The sequence below is a fragment of the Vanellus vanellus genome (genome assembly GCF_965231255.1).
Source record: "Vanellus vanellus genome assembly, chromosome: 1".
Taxonomy (NCBI): Eukaryota; Metazoa; Chordata; class Aves; order Charadriiformes; family Charadriidae; genus Vanellus; species Vanellus vanellus.
The window spans coordinates 79,109,697-79,134,174 of record NC_138905.1 but is presented as its reverse complement, the minus strand read 5'-3'; the positions used below and the strand labels follow the sequence as shown (position 1 = coordinate 79,134,174).

The window sequence follows — 24,478 nt, the reverse complement described above, 5'->3', positions numbered from 1 at the left end:
GCTACTGAGGAAGTACACAAACTTTTGGGCCCTAAAATAAATGTTGAAGAAGACCATTTGGTTGCTGAGTTGTCAAGCCCTGCGCTCTGCTTTGCCCTCTACTTTGTATTCCCTCCCTGGGAAGGGTTGCAAGGCCAGAACCTCTTTTTGGTTGCTTTTTTCTTCCTTGGGGCCTTTTCCGGGTGAGCTAGAGCCACCTCTTATACTTACTCTTTTTTTTTTTTTTTTTTTTTTTTTTTTTACCCCGAAGTACTGTATTTTATTGTTTAAAACCTGCTGAGACCTTCCCTTTCCCAAACTGAGTGCTTCAAATGGTGTAATTGGTACTTGTGGCTGAGGATTTTCTTTGCCCTGTGCCCTCCTCTTCCATTTCTAAAAGTCTTTGAGCCTAGTAGTACCATTTGGGCTAAATTAGGTCCTTAAATGCATTAGACATTAACTGTTTGTGTCTGACTAAAAGTGCAATCACTGTGTTCTTATGCATGGTATTAATGTACAGTATCTAGAAAGACTGCGTGGTATTATATTAAGGAATCTAGAAGCTGTGGTCTGGTATTATTTCTGTCTATATGCACAGAAAGAAGGCAGCTTCTGTGAGGGGGAGAAGAGGTTGAAATAGTAGGAGCTGCAGAAAAAAGTAGGTAAACAGATTGTAGGTTTTAGAGATGGTTGAAGGATAGCAAGACCAACTTCTTTTAACTACAGTAAAACCATTATTTAAACATAAAAGGCGAAGTAACTCAAAACTGATGTAAGAGATTAATGTATGAATTGCTTTTCTGGTGATAAACATTTAAGCAGAATAATTATGACAACCTCTTAAAATAAAAAAATTGCTCTAGAAGTCAAGATAATAGCTAGTTATACCCAGTAATAGTCATATATAATTAGGTGCCTGGACTATATTTGAGAACTTTGTATAAAAGTCAGCAGAAAGTGGTAGAATAAATGTACTACTGCTTTTTCTGTTCTTTGTACAAAGTATTTATTTCACAAAAGTCTGCAAAGAGGTGGTCAATGCTTTTTCTGTATTTGGTAGATCATTATCAATACTGTTAATGAATCAGAAATAACTGACAGATCAACAACCTCAATATCTCATTTCTGCTAATGTGGTACTGAGTCTGATGAAAGCAGCTTCACGTAAGGAACTGTGCTCTGATCTCTTGGCATTGATTGTGTTTGCACTCCTCTTCCTGTTGCCAGTGGCTAATTAGGAGGTAGAAAGAAAGACCCAAAATATGGTACAGAAATACTATAATTACACTTATTAGGAAGTCTGTGTACATGTGTTAGATTAGCACTGGCTATCCTTGTCTTTAATTATTTGATTTTGGTAATTCACTTCTGCAGCCAAGCTTCTTGTTAATCAAGGCAGATTTACACCAAACCCTTGCATAATGCTTGAGTACAGAAAGGCAGCCAGGGGTAAGGATTTTGGTGTTGCCGCCTCCTTGCCTGGGGCTGTTTCGGGAAGGGGATGTGGTGGTTGAGCTGTTGGGGAGCAGTGCAATGGCAGTTCCCCTGTGGAGGCTGCAGAAGAGTCCCTGGTTGTGCGTGGGCAGTGACTTGTGTGTGACACAGAGGAGAAGAGATGCCACCTGCCTGGTCCTTCCCTTGTCTCATGACCGGAGGTGAAGGACTGGGTTTTGGTGAGCTTGTGGGTACTTTGTGTGTGTTTTTCCAGGTGGATTTTGTGGTTTGTAAAGGTGAGTTCGAGCTTCATCCTTGCCCCGCACCAGGGGCCTTCAACAGAGAGGTTCTTCCTTGTGCCTCTGTTCCCTGGCACCTCTGCGTAGACGTTGTCCCATCTCACTGTGCTCACTTAACTGTGGAATCCCATTGGCTTCGGTATTTCTGAGGAGCCTTTGCTCCCTGGTGCATCATGGGTGGTCCTGGGCTGGTGGTTGCCCGCACTCCTGGAGCGACGGTGGAGGTGGGAGGAGGTGCAAGAGGTGGCTGTGCGGTACCGTGGCCCCAGGAGCTGGAACAGCACTTCCACACTTTCCACATATCCTGTGGCATTGCTGGTGTGGTGTCCACATCTCCATGTGGCCTTGGTAACCTTGCTGCGTAGGGAAGGGCAGAGGAACAGCTGCCCCAAGCAAGATGGTTCCAGGTCCCCATCAGGGACTGGCAGGAGGAGTGCAAGTGGGAAAGGAAAGAGGCTGCTGCTGCCAAGCTCTCAGCCCCAGTGGGTCTATTGTCTAGTTCCCCATGTGCCTTGGTGGAGTATGGGCAGATTGGCAAGGATGGCTGGCCACCCCTCAGGCACAATTGGTGGAGGAGACTTCTCACTGATCTGTGTGGATGGATCAAGCCCTATAGAGTGAAGACAGCCCCCTGGGCAAAGGAAACACCTTTTGCAGAGCCTGTTTATTCTAGCTTCAACTTGGTTTATTTGTGTCTAGTTTTTGAATGTATCTAATTTCACCTTTAAAAACAAGAAAAAAACAGAGTGCATTTTATTTGTTACATGATGTGAATAGAGAGACCCTTCTTTGCCTACTGTGAAAATGTTCTTGTGGTACCCATTACACTCATCTGTGTGTTAAATATAAATAAAAAAATTCTCAGCCAAAAAGCCTGGCCAAATAAATCTTTAAGATCAGCATGATGGGGGGAAGATGGCAGCCCATCTACTGACAGCAGAGCAGAGGTTTTTCAGATGCATTTTTAGGGAGAAGCTGCAAGAACAAAGTGATGGCAATAACGCTAGTTTGGTTTTGAAGGAAGTTGTTTTGTGAAAATTGATCTTCAGGAAAGTCTGATCTTATCTGTGGCAATTCAGTCACTGTCATGTTCAAAACAAGAATTTTAGACCAGCACTCTGTTTCTGTTGTTGTTTTTAAATAATTTGTAGGTCTACCTTTGGGCAACACTTTGGACAACTGATCATTTTAAGTGGTGGTTCTGAGTTGATGCATTACTGCCACAGTAGTGGATAAATGGCTATTTAATCATGAACTGATTAAAAACAATGAGTGATGAGTTGTTGGTGGTGGGCAGAAGAGAAGGATGACAGGCCACGTAGGGACCAGCAGTGTGGCAGCTGTGTATCATGTTCTTGGGCATGGCCTGTGCTGCAGGGGCAGGAGGGAGGAGGGGGAGCGCTCCTGTGCTGGGTCCCACTGGTGATCAGGGGAGGTCCTGCCACTGTTGGGGCTAGCCGGGTGGGACTGTCCTATGGCTCTGGACCAGTCTCCCCAACATGCAGGTTGTCTGCTTCAGGCACTTGCTGAAAGCAGGAGCTTCCTGAACTTCTCTCCCCTGGACTCCTGGGTCGACCAGTGGGTTTCCTCTGGTGTCTTTGGAGGACCTTTCCCCAGCCTGGCTTGCCATGGCTTATCTTTATATTGGAAGTCTCTCTGGCTTAGATGTCACATGAGTCATCCCACCAGATCGACCTGTGTACTGGATCTGGCTCGGGTGTAATTAACTTTCTCCTTAGCAGCCTGCATGATGCTGTGTTTTATATTTGTGATTAAAATAGAGTTTCCAATGAGCGTTGCCACTTCAGAAGGTTTGTAAAATGTTACAGATCAGCTGAGTGCAGTATCCTTGATAGCTCAGTTTGCTTATACAGCTATTGATTGAAATGAATATATATGGGTTAAAATCAACATGTGTGGGTTAAATTGATGCATTTACTCGTGAAAATGTATGGTGCTTTCATGCTTTGTGATACATTTAGAGGTGCCACATTAAGCAGCGTCCTTGGGATGTTACAGTTGAGCTCGGTGCGCTTCGCATGGTTCCTTTTGAGTTCAGCCCAGGACACTTGGAAGTTTCCCCGACCCGGGGTTATCCCGGCGCTGGGAGCCGCGGGGCGCGGGGGGAAGTGCGCGGTGCCGCCGGGTCGCTGTCCCTGGTGCTGGCGCGCAGGGACCGCCCCGCGGGCGAGGCTCCGGGAGTGCCTGGCCAAGTTTCAAGCAGATTTTTGGGTGTTTGGCTTTCCTGCCCCCCCACCCCCCTCACTTGAGGATAAAGTGCTCAGCGAGAATTGGGTGGCAAAGGGGGGATGATACATTTTCTAAACGGTTTTGTTCAAGTACAGATGATGGTAAATTTACTTTAAACTTTTTTATAGAACTCTCCTCGTTGCTGTGTCATCTTGTCTACAGTGATTTCATGCAATTGTTTATGAAGCTTTTAAGGCAACTTATCTCAGGTTTTGAAACAGTTTTGCCATTATTGTTGAGAACCTAAGTGCCTGTGATGCTTTGAATCACAGGGATAGAGAGGATTGGCAGCCCTAGCAGGAAAAGATGTAGGTGGCATCATATGACACTGTATCATTCCTGTCTGTTGAGGCAGAGGACTACAAAATATTTGGTGATAGGTGGATGCATATATCTGAGTGGAACGTGTGTCCTCAAACATGTGAGTTTATGGCTGTTCTTTGTGGAGTTTTGGGAGGCTGGCAGGGCTTCTGATGAGATGTCTAAGGGATGAATAAAAGAATCTGATCTCATAGAAGAGGAGATGGGGGAACATTGAAAATCAACTGAAGCCTGAAGAGAAGACAACTGCTACATTTCTTGATTAGGCAATTTCTACTTTTTCAGACACTTAGTCTTTATGCTGCTGGGTGGAGCAACGTAAGAAAACCTTTTGAGTTCTTCAGTATCCACTTCCTATAGTGGTACTTTCTGCTTTCCTTTTTCTCCTTTCTGTTTATCTCCATGAGGTTCTTTAGTCTCTGAAGCTAATGAAAAAGAGGAAGGAAGCTTATCTTCCCAGACTCAAGTGGAGGAAGGGTGGCTGATTGCTTTCTCACTTTTGTTGGGAGAGAAGGGACAACTTCTTCCCATTTTAATTCTCTCCAGATAATTTGATTGGGATCAAGCCACAAACTTGGTAAAAGGTCACTGATGCTGTGGGATGGACTTCCTGAATTTGTAACTACACAGCTTTATAGTACAGTGTAGGTATGGATTTCCTTGAAATCAATACTTGCTTGACTGCAGCCAGGTTACACACACTTTTATGGATTTCTTGGCTCATCTACAGCTGTTTTATGGATAAGCATTAAGCTAGAGATCTCAGTTTTTCTTGCTGGGATAATACTGAGTCTAATTATTTTATTACCTTAGTGGCTTTAATTTACTGTCTTTTCTGTGAGCTCTAGAAGGCGGCTCTCCCCTGTAAGCACTACTTCTCTGTGAGGTTACTGGCTCGGGCTTCCAAAGAACAAATACCTGGCATTAATGTGAAAAGACATGTGGTAGATGATCAGCAGACTCATGCTGAGAGGATTTGAGAGGCTGGCAGCCCCAGCTGTGTCTGCCCTGATGTCTGCTGGAGATGATTGTCTCCATAGCAGAGGTTGCAGAATGGTCATGGGGTCTGATCCTTAGGTGCTCACAGCCTGGCAGACTTAAAAGAATCAATGTTAGTTCATGTTAATACTCTGAACTATGGTTGTTGAGGTGCAGATTCAACACCTGTTCTGCTGTCCCTGCTCCAAGGGCAGTAATTTACAGTGGAAGAAGGAACCTTCAGCCACAGATGACAACCTTTGAATTTTTTCCAAGAGAAATTGTATAAGTGTATTTGGAGTTGCTTTGTGCACATCCGTGATGGAAAGGTGATAGTTTCATGTGTTCCTTCTATCCCTGGGCTACTTGTGCTAGTGTTCAGGATTTGAACTTTAGTTCATTCCAGGAGAAAATTTGTGATCCGTATAGTGCACTAGGCTATTTTCAGTAAGTGCTGCGCTAGAGGAATGCTGTGGGTTTTCTTCCACTTTTCTTTGTTACACATTTTAGTCAAGAGAGTCATCTAACTGTACAAAATTTTAACATATGGAAGTGCCTTCCTCCTGGCAATTGATTGTCCTGACACACCAGGTTTAGGAATAACTTTTTCTTTATTTCAGGTATTAAAATCATCCATGTGAATATTTGGAGGAGAGGTAATTTCGTGTTTAACTTGTGATTTTTTTTTTTTTTTTCTCAAGCTGCGAATCATCTTTCACAACGATTTCTGCTATTTTCTTTTCTGTATTTTAATTTGACAGAAAATTTCTGACAAATACTTTTCATGCTTAATCAGGACAACAATAGTGATGTGGCAGTGATCTGAATGTTAGTCATCTTGACAGCTTGACAACTGATACACTGTGAAGAAAGCTTAGTTTTTTCCTGCAGAAAGAAATGCATATGTCAAAGGTATCAAGATGTCAGATTTCCTACACAAAAGAAAGCTGGATGGGAGAGCAGATAAGAATTGAGGTTTTTAATCTGTGACACGCAAGTGCTGGGTCTCAGTGGTAACTCATTTTTTCCCCTCTTCTTCGTTTAGCGAGTCGGAAGCTGTTTATCGCTACTCTGTCATACTCCCTTTCTTTCTTCCAATTAACTGCTTTAGCTGCCAAAACCACCAGCCACTCAGGTGCATTTGCTTAGGTGTATTCTCTAATGAAATTAAGTTTTTGTTTCACCAGAAGCAAGAAAGCTTGGGGTCCTTGCTTGTTAGTAAAACCAGAAATATTTCATTTATCTTGTCTGCTCAGCACATGTCTTTCAGGTGAATGCCTGGCCTGTCTAAGCTATGTTGAAAGACTGTAGAATAATTGTTATGTATTTATGGCTTTGTATACTAAATTCCCTTCCCCCCCCCCCCCCCCCTTTTTTTTTTCTTGCTTTGATCTTTCAGATGTTTGGCTAAGAACAATTGACTCAGGAAATGCATTTCTTCCATGTAGCCAGAAGTATTTTTGTCAAAACGGCATTCAAAGCCTGGTGGTAGATTCCATATTTTCCCCAAAACATGCAGGAACAACTGTCATTTGGTCCATGGTCTCAGGTGGTACAAATACCAGCGGAAGCTGGATGTTAGTATGCATAGAGGGTAAATGAGTGCAGTTTTCGCTTTGCAATGGTGCCATAAGTCTGGGCTTTATGTGAAGAAAAACAACAAAATGAGGTTAGAAGATATACGATTAATCGATTTCCCCTTCCTTTCTATTGTTTCTGTTATATGCTATCTTGCTTCTTTCACTGAGGGTAAGTTACACTGTCTCTAGGGCAACTTATCAACAAAATAAATGTTGGTGTGCGCTGTGTAGTCTATGTTGGCTACTTGGCAAACAGGCTTGTGTTGAGGGCTCTCCCCTGTCAGTTCCCTGCTTGTTGATGTCACCACAGTTTTTATTTTATTCATACCCTGCTTCTGGAAGTTGACCTACGTAACATTCAAGCAGTCTTCAGTAAAATATCAGTAGGGTTTAGATACCAGACCAGTTATGCATACTAAGTTTGGAAAGGAAATTTGGTTCTAGCTAGAAGGCTAAAAAGAAAAAGGAAAAAAAAAAAAAAGAAAGAAAAACAAGTTAGGAAGGATATCCTTTTGTATCCTAGGCAGCCTCAGTGTAAGGAATTTCAAGATATTCAGACTGTGAAGAGCTGGCATGTAATTCTGGTACCACTGTTATGCTGCAAATGTGAAACAGTATTAGCACATCGCAGCAGTCAGTGGCAGAGCAGGCAAGCATCCCCGTGTACACATGCCTTACCTTGGCATGTTGTGCAGTTACTGACATCTATGCAAATGTCGAGTAGAAAGAGATGGAAAAGGCCTTGAAATAGTATCTTAAAGCTTACAGAATATGACTAAAGTAGGTAAGGATAGGGCATATTCTGGTTTTGTCTTGGTTTTTTTTTTTAGTCAGCTTGGGTTTCTTTACAGGTATTATTTTACTAGTGGAGAATTTAGAGGCTGCTCGAGAAGTACAAAGACTTGAAAAGGAAGAACAAAAATAAAAAAACACCTGTATGTGTTTTTTGCGATGTAAAGAAGCAAAGCTGACCACAGGAGAAAGCATCCTTTACTCTGGTTTCCTGAGAGGAAACAGGGCAGCTTCCTAGGGTAGCCAAAATAGCCTGCAACAGAAGCCAAAGCAAAAGCAGTGTTGGTGAGTGTTGCGGTCCTGGCCATCGTGGCAGCCCTCTGTTGTGCTACGTGTTGCTTTGAAGTGCTCTTGCTTCTTTCCTTCTGCATGGTTGGTTTTAATAAGAAAGTAAAATTTCAAAGTTAGCATCTGAAAGTAGATTGATGCGGTCTTTTGTTAGCATTGGAGAGCAAAATTATAACTGCTGCCTTCACTTAGCTGTTTGCTTTAAAACTAGCTTTATTTTTTCCTCCTGAAATGCAGGGATGTAAGGATGTGTAAGACATAATCCTATTCTACCAGGATGTTTATATTTCTCTTTTTACTGCTTGCTACCTGTGGGTGCCTTTTTTTAACAAATATCCTCGTTTACTGAAAGAGCTATTTCATGCATGTCTTTTGCATTATGTTTTCTGAAACATTCAAGACTTCTTAACTCTAGTTTGATCTTGTGATGTAGGATTTACCATTCAGTCGTCACTCCCAGCCTCTGTATTCACTTGAAACAAATCACAGACCATTTGAAATTCCTGTTTTGTAGCCAGAGGAAGTATATTAAATGTAATACATTCAAAAGGTTATTTTTTGCTATATTGATAATAATTGTACGTTATTATCTTGTGTTCTTAAGAGACATATATTTTAAGTATGTAGCTCCTAGAATAGGGCTAGAATTTACACCAATTCTGGTAATGATGGCAGCTTGCAAAACCTGGCATAAATTCCGGTAGGCTTTGTCTTCGCTCAGTAGGTCTGTTAGCATTTCCAGTAACCTTTCCCTTCTCTTGATTTAGCCCTTCATTTTCATCCCAGATGCTTTTGTTTGCATTTCAAAAAAGAAAAAATCTGTTAATTTCTTTTTATGGAAAAAAGCTTAAAATAAATCATATTTAATGGAGAAATTCAGGGCTTTGGAAGGGGAGAAGGTATTAAATTCTAGATTCCATGCAAGAGTACGTTCATGTTTTAAAAGAAGCACTTATCTACTGTTTCTTAGTTAGCTGTTTTGATATCCTGATTTTATTCTTTGTTGTGTATATTCTCAGGGGAAAGGAGACATACAATGGGAATTTTGAAACAAAACCAAGGGATAGAGCAGAGGGAAATGTGTATAATATCAATAACAATAATAATATCACATAATAAAGTGGTACTTGGAAATACAAGTCTTTTGACTTTCCATGAAACTTACACTTGAAGTGCTTACAGTTTGCTTGGAAATGGGATCTGGATTTCTAAGTTAGATGTGTTTTTAAAATATTACTGTTTCCTGTGATAAGTGCATTTGTTGTCTTAGAGAAGCCTAGTACGTGCTTGGATTGTACTTGCTTGTCTCGATATGGAAATGACTATTTGTAGCAAAACCACCTGGAGAATATTTTGGCTGGACGCTAAAACTTGTTGTGTTTGTCCATGATTATTGCCCTGGAAAGTATACATTTACCACATGCTCCTGGTAACCAGGAGCTAGTATTGCTAATCCATTTTTATGAGAATACACTTGTTTCCTGTAAACTGCAAGAGGAATTTTACCTTCCTCTAGAAACGCTCTAGCTCCTGGTTTTCCAATGTGAGTTTTCCAGAAGTGGCAAAGTTAAAGTTCTGACGTAAGCAGTATCACATTTTCTATTATTGCCCTCATAGAAATTAGTTCTGCATGTTATGAAATATTAAAACAAACAAAAACCCATCACGCCTCAAAAAAACGCAACCCTAAAACTACATTGCTCTTTTATATCAAAATTAATTAATCGAGTTTGAGAACCTGCCAAGTTTCAGAGGTTAATTCCTATATTCATAAGATTTTTTTCCCAAGTTATAAAGGCAAATTAGGGTAATTCCAAGGTTCTAGAAAGCACAAAAATGTTCATGTTTTAAGGTGCACAAGCTCCAGCTGCTAAGTGTTAGGGTGAGACTTGGGTGTGCAGAAGGTTATCCCGTACCTACCTGTTATGAAATTATTCTCACTTTTTCTGAGGCTCCTGGTCCTTGTTAGAAACAAGATATGGTGCTCCATGGTCTTCCAGGAATGAGCTGGAATGTCAGTTCTCATGTTTTATCCTTCACATGTTTCTTTAACAGTGTTTCCCTATGATCTCTTCAGATTCAAGATACCTCCCCCCCACTCCCCCTGCTTCATTGGCAAGTAATTTTGGTCTTCAGTAAGCAAATGCTTCACATGAAGAGCCGGTGGTTTATGTTACTGTTTATGTTAACAGATACTATTTCTATACTGCTGGCAAGAGGGCAAATGCTTTTTAATGCTAGTATGAAAAAGTAGTATATTTGGTTTCATTGAAAGGAGTGTATTATTACATGATACTTGTCTTGAAACATTTGAATTTCTTGAGAATTTTTTGTAATGCAAGAGCAGTTGTTCACTGTCATCTTCAAGTGATGTAATTGGGCCTGTAGGTCCTTATCTATAAAGTAATCACTCTTTATGTAACTTCAGTATTTATATCCTGTCTATGCTGTTAAATTCCTCCTTCCACCTGAGAAGCTCAGAAAACACCATTTTGAAGCCTAATTTCAATAAGTGTTTCTTGCCCAAAAGTGTAGAACATTTGCTGATTGTTAATGTATATAATGTTAATTGCTGTTTTTTACAATCGGGGGTAATTAATAGTAGCATTAGAGCACCAAGAACCGATCCCTCAACATCTGCAGGATTTCCTCCCCATCTTACTGACACAGGTGAAAGCCAAGGGAATGGATGACCAGTAGTACTAAGTTTGTACACTTGCAGGCTTAGGGGTCAAGTTCAGTGAATTCAGGATTTCGCCTTTAATTTATAGCTATTAAAAAGCAGGCTTCTCTAGGCCCTTTCCAGAACCATGATGATGGTGGAACTTTTACTAAGAAAGTTAGGAAAAGGAATAAAACTTTTTTTTTTTCCTTATGCAGAGGATGTTGCTCTAAATTTTAGGCCAAAATATGTCATTCTTGGGACAGATTATTTCTTTGGAAATTGTTGTCTTTTCTTGCTGTTGAAATGGAAGAAAACACAGTCAATATTAGAAATGTCTTCTGTGTATAATACACCTTGTACTATTTTCTGCTGACAATTCACAAAAGAAAGAACTTTTAACCAAATGATAGATGGATGTAAATTTTGTTGTCTGATCCTCATCTGTCTCCGTTCTCTTGGATATTTTGCTAAGGTACATTTTGTGGCATCAAAGTTATTCATGGATGATTCTTAGTTGGGAAGAATATGCACTCCTAACAACTTTGGAAGATATTGGGAAAGTTTAATCTGCATGTATTGCTTTCTCTCCTAGGCAGAAAGGAAGAGCTTGTTTATGATACCCAAAGTGATGCTGTAATATAAAGGAACTATTTCATATTTTCCAGGGAGACAGGAAACTGGTTGTAGTTGACATCTGCTATGTTGAAGAAGGTAGTAAATTGTGGTGACAAGGTAAACTGTGAAGTACCTACTGTTTAGATGTTTGGAAATTGTGCTATATTGAAACAAAAGCCTTCCGTCTTAACATTTATGGCACCAATCTATCCCATCCAATGAAACAGCAAGTGACTAGGTAGGGGTTATGATGCAGAGAATCTATACCTACTAAAAGCCGTCTGCTCAACAGATGTCCCTTGACACATTAGTCTTGACCCTGATTGTGTAGCCTCTGCAGATAAAAGAGAAAACTTCAGAATCTAGCCACAGCCTGTATCTAACTCTATGAATGAAAATGAATTGTATTAGAGTTAGGAGACAGTCTGAGGGGTCAGGAGGAGCATGGAGCAGTGGAGAACCATCAGTAGTGAATGTCCAATGTACTTCAAGGTTATTCTTTGTTCTTCAGAATCCTCTTTTTTTTTTTTTTTTTTTTTTTTTCCCAGAGTGATATAATTCCATCTCTTTGCAAGTAGAGGATAGGTGTGTGATGTGATTGACAGGTACTTTACAAGTATGGACCACAAAGTTGCATCACTGCAACTGTGGCTTGACTTCTACATAGAATTTCAAAGTTAAAGCTCTGTGGTATAGGAGGGAAACTATTACTGGGTAGGGTAAACTGTGGACTTTAGAACAGAATTACATTTTATCCTCTATTGTTTAGTTCAGCATAAGGCTTAAGCACAACTTAGTCAGCTCTGAGTCATTTCTGTGTTTCAGGAAAAGGAAGTCATCAGTTGAAAACGAGCTCAGTTTCTCTGAATCTCAAGTGTTTTGGACCTACTATTTCATAGAATTGTTCACAGGCCTTCATGGAAGACTTTATAGTCTATTCCTAAATGTAGAAATGTGTTTATCTTTCCCTCTCCACACAGAGGAACACATTTGTCTTTGATCCAAGTGGCAGCTTCTGGCTCACGTTATTTTGGGCGTTTGAGTCAATTATCTGGTAAGAACAGACTTTAAATGTAAGGTGTGTAGTGAAACTGCATATTGATTTTGTGGATCTTAGTGATACCTACCATTTAGTTGTGCTTAGAGAAGGTGATAAATATGAGAGAGCTGATATCATCTATTGGCAAATGAATAAATATGGAACAGCATCTGTAAGCGTAATTGGCCTAATGTTTTTCATAGCCTTTTAACATTGATGACTCAATGCTTGAAGCTCAAATTTTGTTCCCTTATAGATATGCTATGAAGCCAAAGTTTAAATCAATTATTTTGCTTTAAAAAAGCCTTATATATGCATGCAAGTTTGAAAGCATGATAGAGGTTATATTCTTAAAGTGCCCACAGAAAGAAATGAAAGAACGTCAACATTTCTATTTGGTTTAGAGTATTCTTCATTCAACTTCAAATGAGCTTCCATCCATCCTCCTTGTTAATTACTATCTGTTAGTAAAGAAGTGTGTGCTGTATTTGTTGTAAAAATTATTCTCTCATCTTTAATTATATTCTGCTTATCCTCTTCATATTATATTAATGAATGTGTGCATGCAACACATGATGGGGTAGGGGAACAGCTATGTCCATTTTAGGGTGAGGGACTTCGGTCTTTCCAGTCTGGAGAAAAGACGACTGAGGGGGATCTTATCAACACTTATAAATACTTAAAGAGAGGGTGCCAGGGGGAAGGGAGCAGGCTTTTTTCAGGGGTGCCCAGTGACAGGACAAGAGGTAACGGGCACAAACTTGAACATAGGAAGTTCCATCTTAACATGAGGGGGAACTTCTTTACTGTGAGGGTGGCAGAGCACTGGAACAGGCTGCCCAGAGAGGTGGTGGAGTCTCCCACTCTGGAGATATTCAAAACTCGCCTGGAAGCTGTCCTGTGCAACCTGCTGTAGGTGACCCTGCTCTGGCGGGGAGGTTGGACTAGATGATCTCCAGAGGTCCCTTCCAACCCTGACCATTCTGTGAAAAAAGGAGGGTTGTGTATGTGGCAGAGTAGGACGTTTAATCTGTGGCATCTGTCTTGTCCCTGTCACTGCTGTTACCATGATGCCTTCCTTTTCTAGCTAGAGTTCTGCCAGAAAAACTTATGTTGAAAGTATATGTTGGGTTTTTTTCTGACAGATTTAGGACTTGCGTGCTTGCAAAAGCACACTTCTCACTGTGCTATGTCACTACAGCTGGCATCAGTGGCGGTACTCCTTTCCCAGCCCCAGTATTTATGACAGAGGATTGTGCTGCAAGGATGTGCCCTGGGGGCCTCTCGTTTGGTAATGCATTCCCTCTTGCATTGCCTGCTCTTGAATTGATTGCCAGTGAACCTCTGAAAGTTTGGTGATGTCCTGTGTTTGTATAAGGTCAAACTGAAGGGTTTAAATTATGTCCTTTTATGTAGGCGTTAGAAGAAGACTGAACTTTAAAATTCTAATGACTGGCTAGCTGGCAACTTTTACTGGACAGGGAAAGTCCATTCTGATTTTATGCAGTCATAATTGTAACTTCATAATATCAAAGATAGCTTTAATCTATGTGAAGCACTTCTCACGTTGTCCTTGCAGAATACCTGGCTAAACTCAAAACAAAAGATAAATATAGTGTGAATCGCTTAGAACTCTAGTTTGCTTTCCATGCTGGGGCTGTAAAAATCTTCATAAGCATTTAATTAACCCCTAACCATCGACCGATGCTCATTTTGCAGATGATAGTGCTGTGGCAGAATTGGATAAAATGAGTTGATGATGTTTCACAGTTAAGAGTAGCTCATGGCAGGCTAGAGGAATACAAGCATAGGAAGAAACCCTGTCTAGCTGAAATTACTGTTCCTCTAAGCTCTGCGTGGTACATGCTGAAAAAATGATTATCCACCAAATGGGAAATCTTTTTTTCTATTCCTTTGAAGCAAAATAATATGCTGACACTTCTCTTTATCCACTGATTTTTTGGAAAGCATTAATTAAAAAAAAAAAAATAGATCACAACATCTTATGTGGCTCTGGAGTCAGTTCCCTGAAATGAATGCTCAATATAAAAATCTAATAGGTAAAAAGAAAGACATTTATTACATAGCAGCTGGCATAAATCTTGCCTCTAATGAGGATAAAATCCATGTAAATGAATCATTACAGTAAATTGTTGTAATTAGGATTTATTCATGACAAAGGTCTCATAATTATATAATCAACTTTTAGTGTATTAAGATTTAGAGTCTGAACTTAGTTCCATTTTATTCGTTTAGAAGCAGAATTTGCTAGGGGAGGAGTGTTTTCAGGAAGCTGTCTTGCTACATGCTCTCAACTATAGATGGAATTTGATTCCTTTGCAAATACCATCTAATTCTGGTGTTGCAGAAGGCTCAAATTCTCCTCTGGCAAAAATAAAACTGTTAGCATTTTAAAAGGTTTCCCCAAATACTGAAGTCAAAGCTTCAAGGGCTTTTAAGTGCCAGGTGGTTTATTAAGTGCCTTCCAACTTAAGGGTAATGTATATGCATGCATGCTTGTCTTCTGAGTGTTGTGAAAACGGTGATGGACCGACATGATAGAACGCAACTCATTATTGTCTGGCCTACGAAAAATTGGCTTGTTTTTGATCTCAGTCCTTGCCAGGTGGATAGAAGCAGTATCGAGTATAATAGCAGAGGGTTAAGGTCATCAGCAATCCAATTGCGAGCTGAGTCTGTCCAGTTCTTTTGTGAGTGGCATGTAATGGGGACAGAACTGCTCTCTGAGCTCTACCATCTCCAGTGCGGCTGAGGCCCTGCAGCAGGGTGCTGTGGCAGAGGCTGAGAAATTAAGGCTTTGTGCTTTCTTCTGTCTATTGAAAGGAATAATTTTGTCTGCTGGGCTGTTAGTCTGACAGTTTCAGAACCATCCCCCAAAAAAAATCTTAAAAGCAGTTTCCAAGTTTCTTCTTGGCAAAGCTGGAAGGCTTCCAGTGAGATGCTGTAAACCACCAAAATAACTGTAAGGGTATGCCATGCTTTTGGGGATGTAATAGTTGAAGGCAAGCTTGAGCGGACATATTGGATGTGCCAGTTTCTGGCTTGAAACTGGAATAGATTTTTTCCCCTTCTCAAGTTTTAAGAAGTCTGGATTACAATGACAATTTTCTTGTCTCCTTTCCAAGTTAATTGTATTTAATAGTAGATTTTAAAGGCTAATTCTTCTGTGTGCTGTTTCCCATCCTTCCTGCTTCTACTAAAATTTAATAAAAACAGCTGTGTTACAGTGATTTGGCTCTTTTTGGCTTCAAGAAAAGTTCTTTAGCCACTGCAGTCAGAACAGTTTGAACATCCTCAGGCTGGTTTTAATTACAGAAATGTCTGCAAGTATTCCTGAAGCTTGGAGGACGATTTTACATCTGATCTGTTGCAGGTAGGGTTTTGAATTGACGGCCGTCCAACAGAGCTATAAGGGTTTTCAGGTTTTTTTCCTCTGCATTATGCTGCAGTGCTGCAGTAGCTTCACTGTCACAGCACTTCTGTCCCCTGGTTTTCTGTTTAGACTAATGTTGAATACATTGAATCAGTTTGTCCTGCATTCCCCAGCATGGGCAAAAGCACACAGTAAGTCCTGGTACCTTATCCTGTTCTGCTGTTCTACTGTATGTATTAATGCTCTGTTATTACCACCCATAAATCGTTGAGAAGAGCATGTTAACTCCTGTGCTTTATTGCATAAAACGTATCTGATGGTGTAAGCAGCTCTAATGACAGCTTCTCAGATTTTTGCAGGTACTGCCAAAATTTAGTTGTTTAACCCTCACTTATAATGCTGGGTATAGATAACTTGATGATTTTTGCTTTATAAGAGAAAAATATTTCCCCCAAAAGGAAAACGTTCTTATATAAATTTAGCAGTGGCTTGCCTAGGGTTATTTTATTTACTCATTTATGAAGCAAAGCCAAAGTGGTGTGCTTCTGAACACTAAAACTTTTTCAGAGATGATTCTCACAGAATGTAGATTCTTTTTTCTTTTTCCTTTGATTTTCCTAGAATTCCAGATGAATTCAGGACAACCCTCTTTTCCCCCTTTTTGTCCCCCCTCTCCATTTAATTAAGGCTGGGAATTCAGGTGCTCAAAACCCATGAGATTTAATAAGTTTCTTTGAGACCATGAATCAAGATGAACATGTGCCCTGTTTTCTATTCTTTGCTAAATATAGAGGTGGGACTGGGTCATGGTGTCCTCAGCTGTCACTGGTAACACATGAGCCTTCTCAACCAAGTTGAGCTCTATCTTTACAGCTGTTGGTATTATTTTCTTCACTATTTCAGTGGAGGGGGCTGCTCCAGAACTTCATGGCTTGAATGCTTAGGAATCTGCTTCAAATTTCCAGCCTACATATGTGTTGGTGCATAGTTCAGAGCCATTTGTCCTTGTGTCAGCAGTGTATCCTTAAACCTTTTTTTCTTCTCAGTGTTTATCAGTAAATATACTGACTGATGATAATCCTGTCCTTTCTCAGCCTGGTTTTGGTAGTCTCAACTCATTTGAATCCACTCTTATGTGGTAGGCTCTCTGATATAGCTGTTTGCCATATGGTCCTGTTCACCTGTGCCCAAGGGAGGGGTGCAGACACCCAGCATTGCGTATCTGATATCTCCAGTGCTTGATTCCCTTTCTCTGCTGGAAAAACTGGATAGTACTTAAGTGCATTGCAGATTTTATTCACGATTGCACATTATGTTCTATGCTGCCTTGAGTAATTGAAATGACTTCACTGCAGCCATGCAAATAAAGCAATTGCAGCATGGCCTGGAATTAACCTGCACTGGGAACTAACTGCCTTGGCCTTTTTTCTGTTCTCTGTCAGGCTTTACTTTTTTTTTTTTTTTTTAATCAACTATATACATATTTATCAAATACAGTCCTACTTAATGTTGATTAAGGTATTCTGTGCACAGTCCATCAGTGGAATTTAATTTTGTTTTCAATATTAATTTTGGATTTAGTTGGAGAGACCTAAGATTTTGATTTCAATCACTCATTTGTCTGCTAAAAAATTTGAAAGTCTAATCTCCTGCCCACCACAGTAATTAAAGATTGGAAGAAAGATTCCTTTTCCAAATATTGCACGCACAATGAAGTAGGAAAATGTGCTGAGTTACACTTGTGGATTAAAAGATTGATTGCTTGCTTTATGAAGCTCTGAAGTTAGCCACCAGTGTCTAAGAAAAATCATGTTCATTGTTATGGTATATGTCAGCTTTCTTGGCAATTGACTGGAAAATCTTCTAAAGCTTAATCCAGGTATTGTGGTAAATAAATGTCACTTCTGTCTCATGCAAGGTTCTTCTGTCTGTAGAACTATTTCATGTGTGCAGCGTACTGCTGAGAGGGAAACACAATAACCTGAATAGTAGCTAAGGGCTGGGGAGCAAGGTGCGTACCAATCTGGCAGCCAATCTATATCTTTTAGGGAAATAAGCCACTGTAAAGGATAGATATTCTGGAGGATGGGTTGTCAGCTGCACCTGTGTACATAAACACACCCTCACCTGTCTCGCTGTCTTGTATATCCATCCATCATCCATTTCAGGTTTTTGGTGTTTCTCAGGAATATAACTTTTTTTTTAGTGTTTTTTTTTTTTTTTTTAAAACCCATGAACAAAAACAGCTAGACTCTAACAGCTGCAGTTATCTTTCAGCAGGGCTTTGGGGAGGGGATGCAATTACTTCATCAGGGGGCCTGCAGTAGGACTGAGGAGCAGTGGAGAAATTCCGTTCCCTTGTCACCAGGCACAGTAGTAGCTTTGCTCCTTGTCTGTGTAAATTATGGTCAAGTCTGCAGGCATTACGACACTGAAGAGATGCAGCACCTTTTGCTGTTTTATTACAGTTAAGTGCTTTGAGGAGTTTCATAAAATGTGATGTCACCTCTACTGTGTCTCCTTTTCCTGGTGAGAAGCCAACTGCCATGCTATTGCTGATATAATTTGTCTCCTTGAACAAGATTTTGTTGCACTTTCCTCTTCTGTTTTTTCCCCTTCACCCCCCCTGCTTTTTCATGTTTAATTGGGATTCAGGACTTCAAAACTCCTTGTTTCCTTGAAGAGCTGGGTTTTGTTTCTTGTCAGAGGGTGAATTACATACCTGTGTGGGTTTGTTTTTGTTCCTGTGTATTGATTTAAGGAAGGTACCAGCTGCTTGTTTCTAAAGGATTGGCTATACTCCCTGGGAGTATATAATAAACCTGTTGGCAGCTGATGGCATCATGTCATTAACTAGAGCATGTATTGGCACTACATGCCTTTGAAATTACTCCTTGAGTGCTTCTTTGATGTATTCTCACTCAGTACGCCGGTCCTGTCCTTCTCCATGGCACATGCATAGCCGGGATGGGCCCGGCTCATGGGCCCTGATCTATGTTTGTTGTGCACAGCGGCAGATTGTTTGCCAGAAGGCTGTTTTGGTTGACGATGGCCAAAGATGGGCTGTGGGTTTGTGCCGAATAGTGGTTGTGTTGTACACTGTAGAAAAACTTAATCTGAGCTGTGCAAAAGTATTTCTATTATCTTTGGGCTTAACTGCACCATATGTAGCAAAGACTGCAGGTGTCATGTTAAGTGCAATTAAATGCAACATGCTAATTCCACAGCTATAATTTCTCCTTTCTTTCATGTCTTTTAGGGTGTTTCAAAGATGACCGTATTGTGTTCTGGACTTGGATGTTTTCAACGTATTTTATGGAGAAATGGGCCCCCCGGCAAGACGATATGCTCTTTTATGTCCGTCGAAAACTGTCCTATGTCAGTGGTGACAGTACAGAGGGGAAAAAGGTGAGTAATGATATATTTTCATCTGGGAAATTTAAGGTAACATGGGATTTGGTGTTCTGGAGTACCTGACACATATGAGAACTACAAACCAAGGATAAGGAATCTTAAGCTCTTCCCACCACAAGAAGTTGTGCAAAATTGTCCCATAGAGAAATACTGTGGTTAACACTGAACATCAGCAGCAGTATAAGTGAGCTTCACTGTCACAGGAAGGAGATCAGAGAGTTTGCATGCTTTTTTGGGAAGCTTTTATGTTGATCAGTCTGTGTTTAGGGGGAAAGAGAGGACATCCATGATGATTTTTGTTTTGTTTTTCAATGATGATGATACTTTATAAATTGAAAGTTTAAATCTATAAAAGAGGAGGAAGGTGGTCACTCTGGTATTTCTAGAAGAACCCTTCCTGAGATACCAGAGCATCAGGAATGAACACCTATTGGGTACTCAGTAGCAGAGTACATGCAGCCTCCTGGAGCTGGGATACAGTAGTGACAAACAGTGGAGGAATGACTGTATTCTCATAATCTACATTTCAGACAATATACCCTCCTATAGAAGTATTGTTTCTTGAAAACACATAATCAGGTAGCCTAGTGCTGCTTCACAGGTATTGTCCCATTAGAGATTTGAGAAACTTCTCAGCATTTCATGGCAGTTTTTAACTTAGTTAAGGGAAACAGAAGCAAGAGAAATTATGGTTTTATTGGGAATTAAGGAGATGGCTGCAGAGGATCAAAAGCAGGAAGATAAATGGAGGAAGAAAAGACTGGGACTAATGTCCTGATGTAAATAATTTACACTTTTGTTGAATCACAAATACATGTGCATGGTGTGTGCAAGAGTATTTTTAACCAGGTATACCAGAGTTCTCTAGGTTTAAATGTGGTGACATAAAGAACCATAGTTGTCAACTCCCTTGAGAAAAGGATCCCAGGAGATTTTCCCATGTTTTTGTTGGAGTTACAGGGGTGGAATTATTTTCTCTCTTCTCCCCACCTGTCCAACTTCCATCCTGACAACCACTAAGGAGAAGATGGCAAAATATTGTTCTTTCTCTGTCAGGTTAGTGGTTTAGTAGTCTTTGGCCAGTGTACTTGGAGCTTTAAGACTTTTGGAGGAAACTTTCATCCTAATCATTGTTTAAATGACTATAAATGCATTCCTGTTTCACATCAAACAGTATTGTGGCTTTGTTTAGCCTAATAAAAGTGTGGGTTGTTTAACCTCTTGTCCTTCCCAACAAGGAAGGTGAACCTCAGAGGAAGCCTGGACACTTAGATTTGTTCACAGACCCCTGATCAATCTCTGTTTAACTTAACAGTTTAAAATGGTTGAACCTCTCATGGAGAGAAGACAGTGAAAGAAACCCTTGCATTTGCTCTGAGCTATATTTAAGCCTCCTAAAAGCATCATAAATAATTTTTATTTGTGGGAGGGTTTCATAAGTGGTAATTATAACAAAATCAGCATTAGTGAATTGCTTGCCATAACAACTAAAATGGGGACTGTGCCTTATAGTGCACACAGTATAACTCCCTCTTGACGGTTTGTGTCTTTCTCAGCCTCTGAGAAATGAACCTTTCCTGTGACTTTGAAGTACTTCAGATAGCTTGTGAAACTTCAGAGTTTGGTGGTTCTTTGGTGTCTGTGCTGCTCTCCTCCTGTTTGATTTTAGCTGACTTCTTTGCAGTTCCAATTCCTCTTGTATCTAATTTTTGACCTATCCTGTGCAGTGAGGCACCAAACAACTACTACTCTTTGAATTATGACTAGACAAGTTTTTTATTTTCCTGTGTAGTTTTGACCATTCTTTCTTGAAAGATGGATATCAAAATACCAAAGTAATATCATTAAAAGTGGAAAAACCTAGAGATTGATATTTATAGAAGCCAAATATAACTTCAGACATCCCTGCTACCCACCAAACTGGGTACTGTCATTTACATCCCCAGAGGCAAACTGAAAAGGCAGATGAAGGGGAGCAGTTCAGAGTTGCTTGGGACCAGCCTAGAACTGGAGTGGCCCTGTTGACTCCTACCTTGTGCCCAGGCTGTGCTGAATGGTCTGGTGATGATTTCTCCATGGGCCACGCAGAAGCTGGCTATTAAGTAACTGTAGAATCATTGAATGGTTATAGTTGGAAGGGCCCTTAAAGATAATCTAGTTCCAACACCTGGCCATGGGCAGGGACACCTTCCACTAGACCAGGTTACTGAAAGCCCCATCCAGCCTGGCCTTAAACATTTGCAGGGATGAAGCATCCACAACTTCCCTGGGCAACTTGTTCCAGTGTCTCACCATCCTCACAGTAAAGAATTTCTTCCTAATATCCAGTCTAAATCTACCCTCTTTCAGTTTAAAACTGTTACTCCTCATCCTACCTCTACACTCCCCGATAAAGACTCCATCCCCATCTTTCCTGTAGGCCCCCTTTAGGTACTGAAAGGTTGCTAGAAGGTCTCCCCAGAGCCTTGTCTTCTCCAGGCTGAACATCCCCAGTTCTCTCAGCGTGTCTTCATAGGAGAGGTGTTCCAGCCCTCTGGTCATCTTTGTGGCCCTCCTCTAGACCTGCTCCAACAGGTCCATGTTTTTCTTATGTTGGGGACTCCAGAGCTGGATGCAGTACTCCAGGTGGGGTCTCATAAGAGCGGAGTAGAGGGGCAGAATCACTTCCCTCAGCCTGCTGGCCATGCTTCTTTTGGACGCAGCCCAGGATACAGTTGGTCTTCTGGACTGCAAGTGCACATTGCTGGTTCATGTTGAGCTTCTCATCCACCAACACCCCGAAGTCCTCCTCAGGGCTGCTCTCAATCCATTCTCTGCCCGGCCTGTATTTTGTGCTCAGGATTGCCCTGACCCACGTGGAGGACTGTGCACTTGGCCTTATTGAACTTCAAGAAGTTTGCACAGGACCACCTCTCAAGCCTGTTCAGGTCCCTCTGGATGCATCCCTTCCCTCCAGTATGTCAACTGCACCACACAGCTTGGTGTCACTGGCAAACTTGCTGAGGGTGCACTCGATCCCACTGTCCATGTTGCCAACAAAGATTTTAAACAGCACCGGTCCCAGTACCAAACCCTGAGGAATGCCACTTGTCACTGGGTGCCACTTGGACATTGAGCTGTTGACTGCAAGTCTTTGAGTGTGGCCATCCAGCTAATACCTTATCCATTGAGTGGTCCATCCATCAAATCCATGTCTCTCCAATTTAGAGACAAGGGTGTCATGCGTGACATCATCAAATGCTTTGCACAAGTCCAGGTAGCAGATGTCAGTTGCTCTTACCTTATCCACCAATGCTGTAATGCTGTCATAGAAGGCCACCCAATTCAGCAGGCACGATTTGCCCTTAGTGAAGCCATGTTGGCTGTCATCGATCACCTCCTTATTTTCCATGTGCCTTAGCATAGTTTCGAGGAGGATCTGCTTCGTGATCTTGCTGGTCACAGAGGTGAGACTGGCTGGCCTGTAGTTCCCCATGTCTTCCTTTTTTCCCTTTTCCAGTCAGCGGGAACTTCACCAGGCTGCCACGGCTTCTCAAATGTGATGGATATGGCTTAGCAACTTCATCTGCCAGTTCCCTCAGGACCCATGGATGAATCTCATCAGCTCCCATGGACTTGTGTACCTTCAGGGTCCTTAGATGATCTCAAACCTGGTCTTCTGCAGTGGGCCGTTCCTCATTCTACCAGTTCCTGCCTTTGCCTTCTGCAACTTGGGTGGTGTGGCTAGAGCACTTGACAGTGAAGACTGAGGCAAAAAAATTATTGAGTACCTCAGCCTTCTCCATATCCTGGGTGACCAGGTCTCCCATCTCCTTCTGGAGAGGGCCCACATTTTCCTTAGTCTTCCTTTTATCGCCGATATACCTATAGAAGCTTTTCTTGTTGCCCTTGATGTCCCTGGCCAGGTTTAATTCTATTAGGGCTTTAGCTTTCCTAACCTGGTCCCTGGCTGCTTGGACAATTTCTCTGTATTCCTCCCAGGCTACCTGTCCTTGCTTCCACCTTCTGTAGGCTTCCTTTTTGAGTTTGAGTTTCTCCAGGAGCTCCTTGTTCATCCATGCAGGCCTCCTTACATTTTTGCCCAACTTCCTCTTAATTGGGATGCATCACTGCTGAGCTTGGAGGAGGTGATCCTTGAATATTAACCATCTTTCTTGCGCCCCTCTCCCCTCCAGGGCTTTATCCTATGGTATTCTACCAAGCAGATCCCTGAAGAGGCCAAAGTCTGCTCTCCTGCAGTCCAGGGTAGTGAGCTTACTGTGATCCCTCCTCACCACCCTAAGGATCTTGAATTCCACCATCTCATGGTCACTGCAGCCAAGGCTGCCCTTGAGCTTCACATTCCCCACCAGCCCCTCCTTGTTGGTGAGAACAGGACCCAGCATAGAACCTCTCCTTGTTGGCTCCTCTATCATTTGGAGAAGGCAGTTATCATCAATGAATTCCAGGAACCTCCTGGATTGCTTATGCCTTGCTTGCATTGTCCCTCTGACAGATATCAGGGTGGTTGAAGTCCCCCATGAGGACCGGGGCTTGTGAATGTGAGGCTGCTCCTATCTGCCTATAGAGGACCTCATCTGCTCGGTCTTCCTGGTCAGGTGACCTGTAGCAGACCCCTACTGTAACATCACCTGTCCCTGCTCTCCCTTTAATCTTGACCCATAAGCATTTGGCTCCTCATCCATCCCCAGGTGGAGCTCCATGCACTCCAGCTGACAGTGGAGAGACAGAGTGACACCCCGGCCTGTCCTTCCTGAAGAGCCTGTATCCTTCCATTCCAATACTCCAGTCATAGGAGCCATCCCACCACATCTCCATCATGCCAGTAAGATCACAGCCCTGCAGGTGTGCATATGTCTCTAACTCCCGTTCATTCCCCATGCTATGTGCATTTGCATAGAGGCATTTAAGTTGGGCTCCTGATGAAGCTAACTTAGTGGCTGGTATTCCTTTGTGCTGCGCTCCAGGTACTCTCCTGTTGACTTGCAACCCTTCTCCAGGCTCTGGGCATCTATTACTGGTGTTGGCATCATACTGGTAGGAGTGGGACAGATTGAGGTTCCCCTCTCCCACCAACTCTAGTTTAAAGCCCTCTTCACGAGCTTGGCAAGCCTCTGACTGAAGATACTCTTGTCATTCTTTCTCTGACAAGTGGACCCTATCAGGCCCCAGTAGACGAGGTTTCTCAAAGCAATCCCATGGTCTAAGAAGCCAAACCTTTGGCTGTGGTACCAGTCCTGTAGCCATTTGTTGATTTGCCACATTCAACTGGCCCTATCAACCCCCTTCCCTTTGACTGGGAGGACTGATGAAAAAACTACCTGTGCCCAGAGTCCCTGACCTCTGCTCCCAGGGCTCTATACTCCTTGATATTCCTCGAACTGCTGAAGAAGTTGGGTCTCTTTGTAGCTTGGGTATATAGTTAAGCAA

The 24,478-nt window shown here is 41.7% G+C and overlaps 1 protein-coding gene across 1 annotated transcript in view; it reads left to right on the top strand.

Moving 5' to 3' along the window:
* Window positions 1–24,478, top strand: part of KIAA0930 — an 81,482-nt gene that overhangs the window by 22,193 nt on the left and 34,811 nt on the right. The window contains exon 2 of the mRNA XM_082493962.1: window positions 18,894–19,042. Coding sequence (XP_082350088.1) covers window positions 18,894–19,042 — 149 coding nt within the window. The remainder of the gene's footprint in view (window positions 1–18,893; window positions 19,043–24,478) is intronic.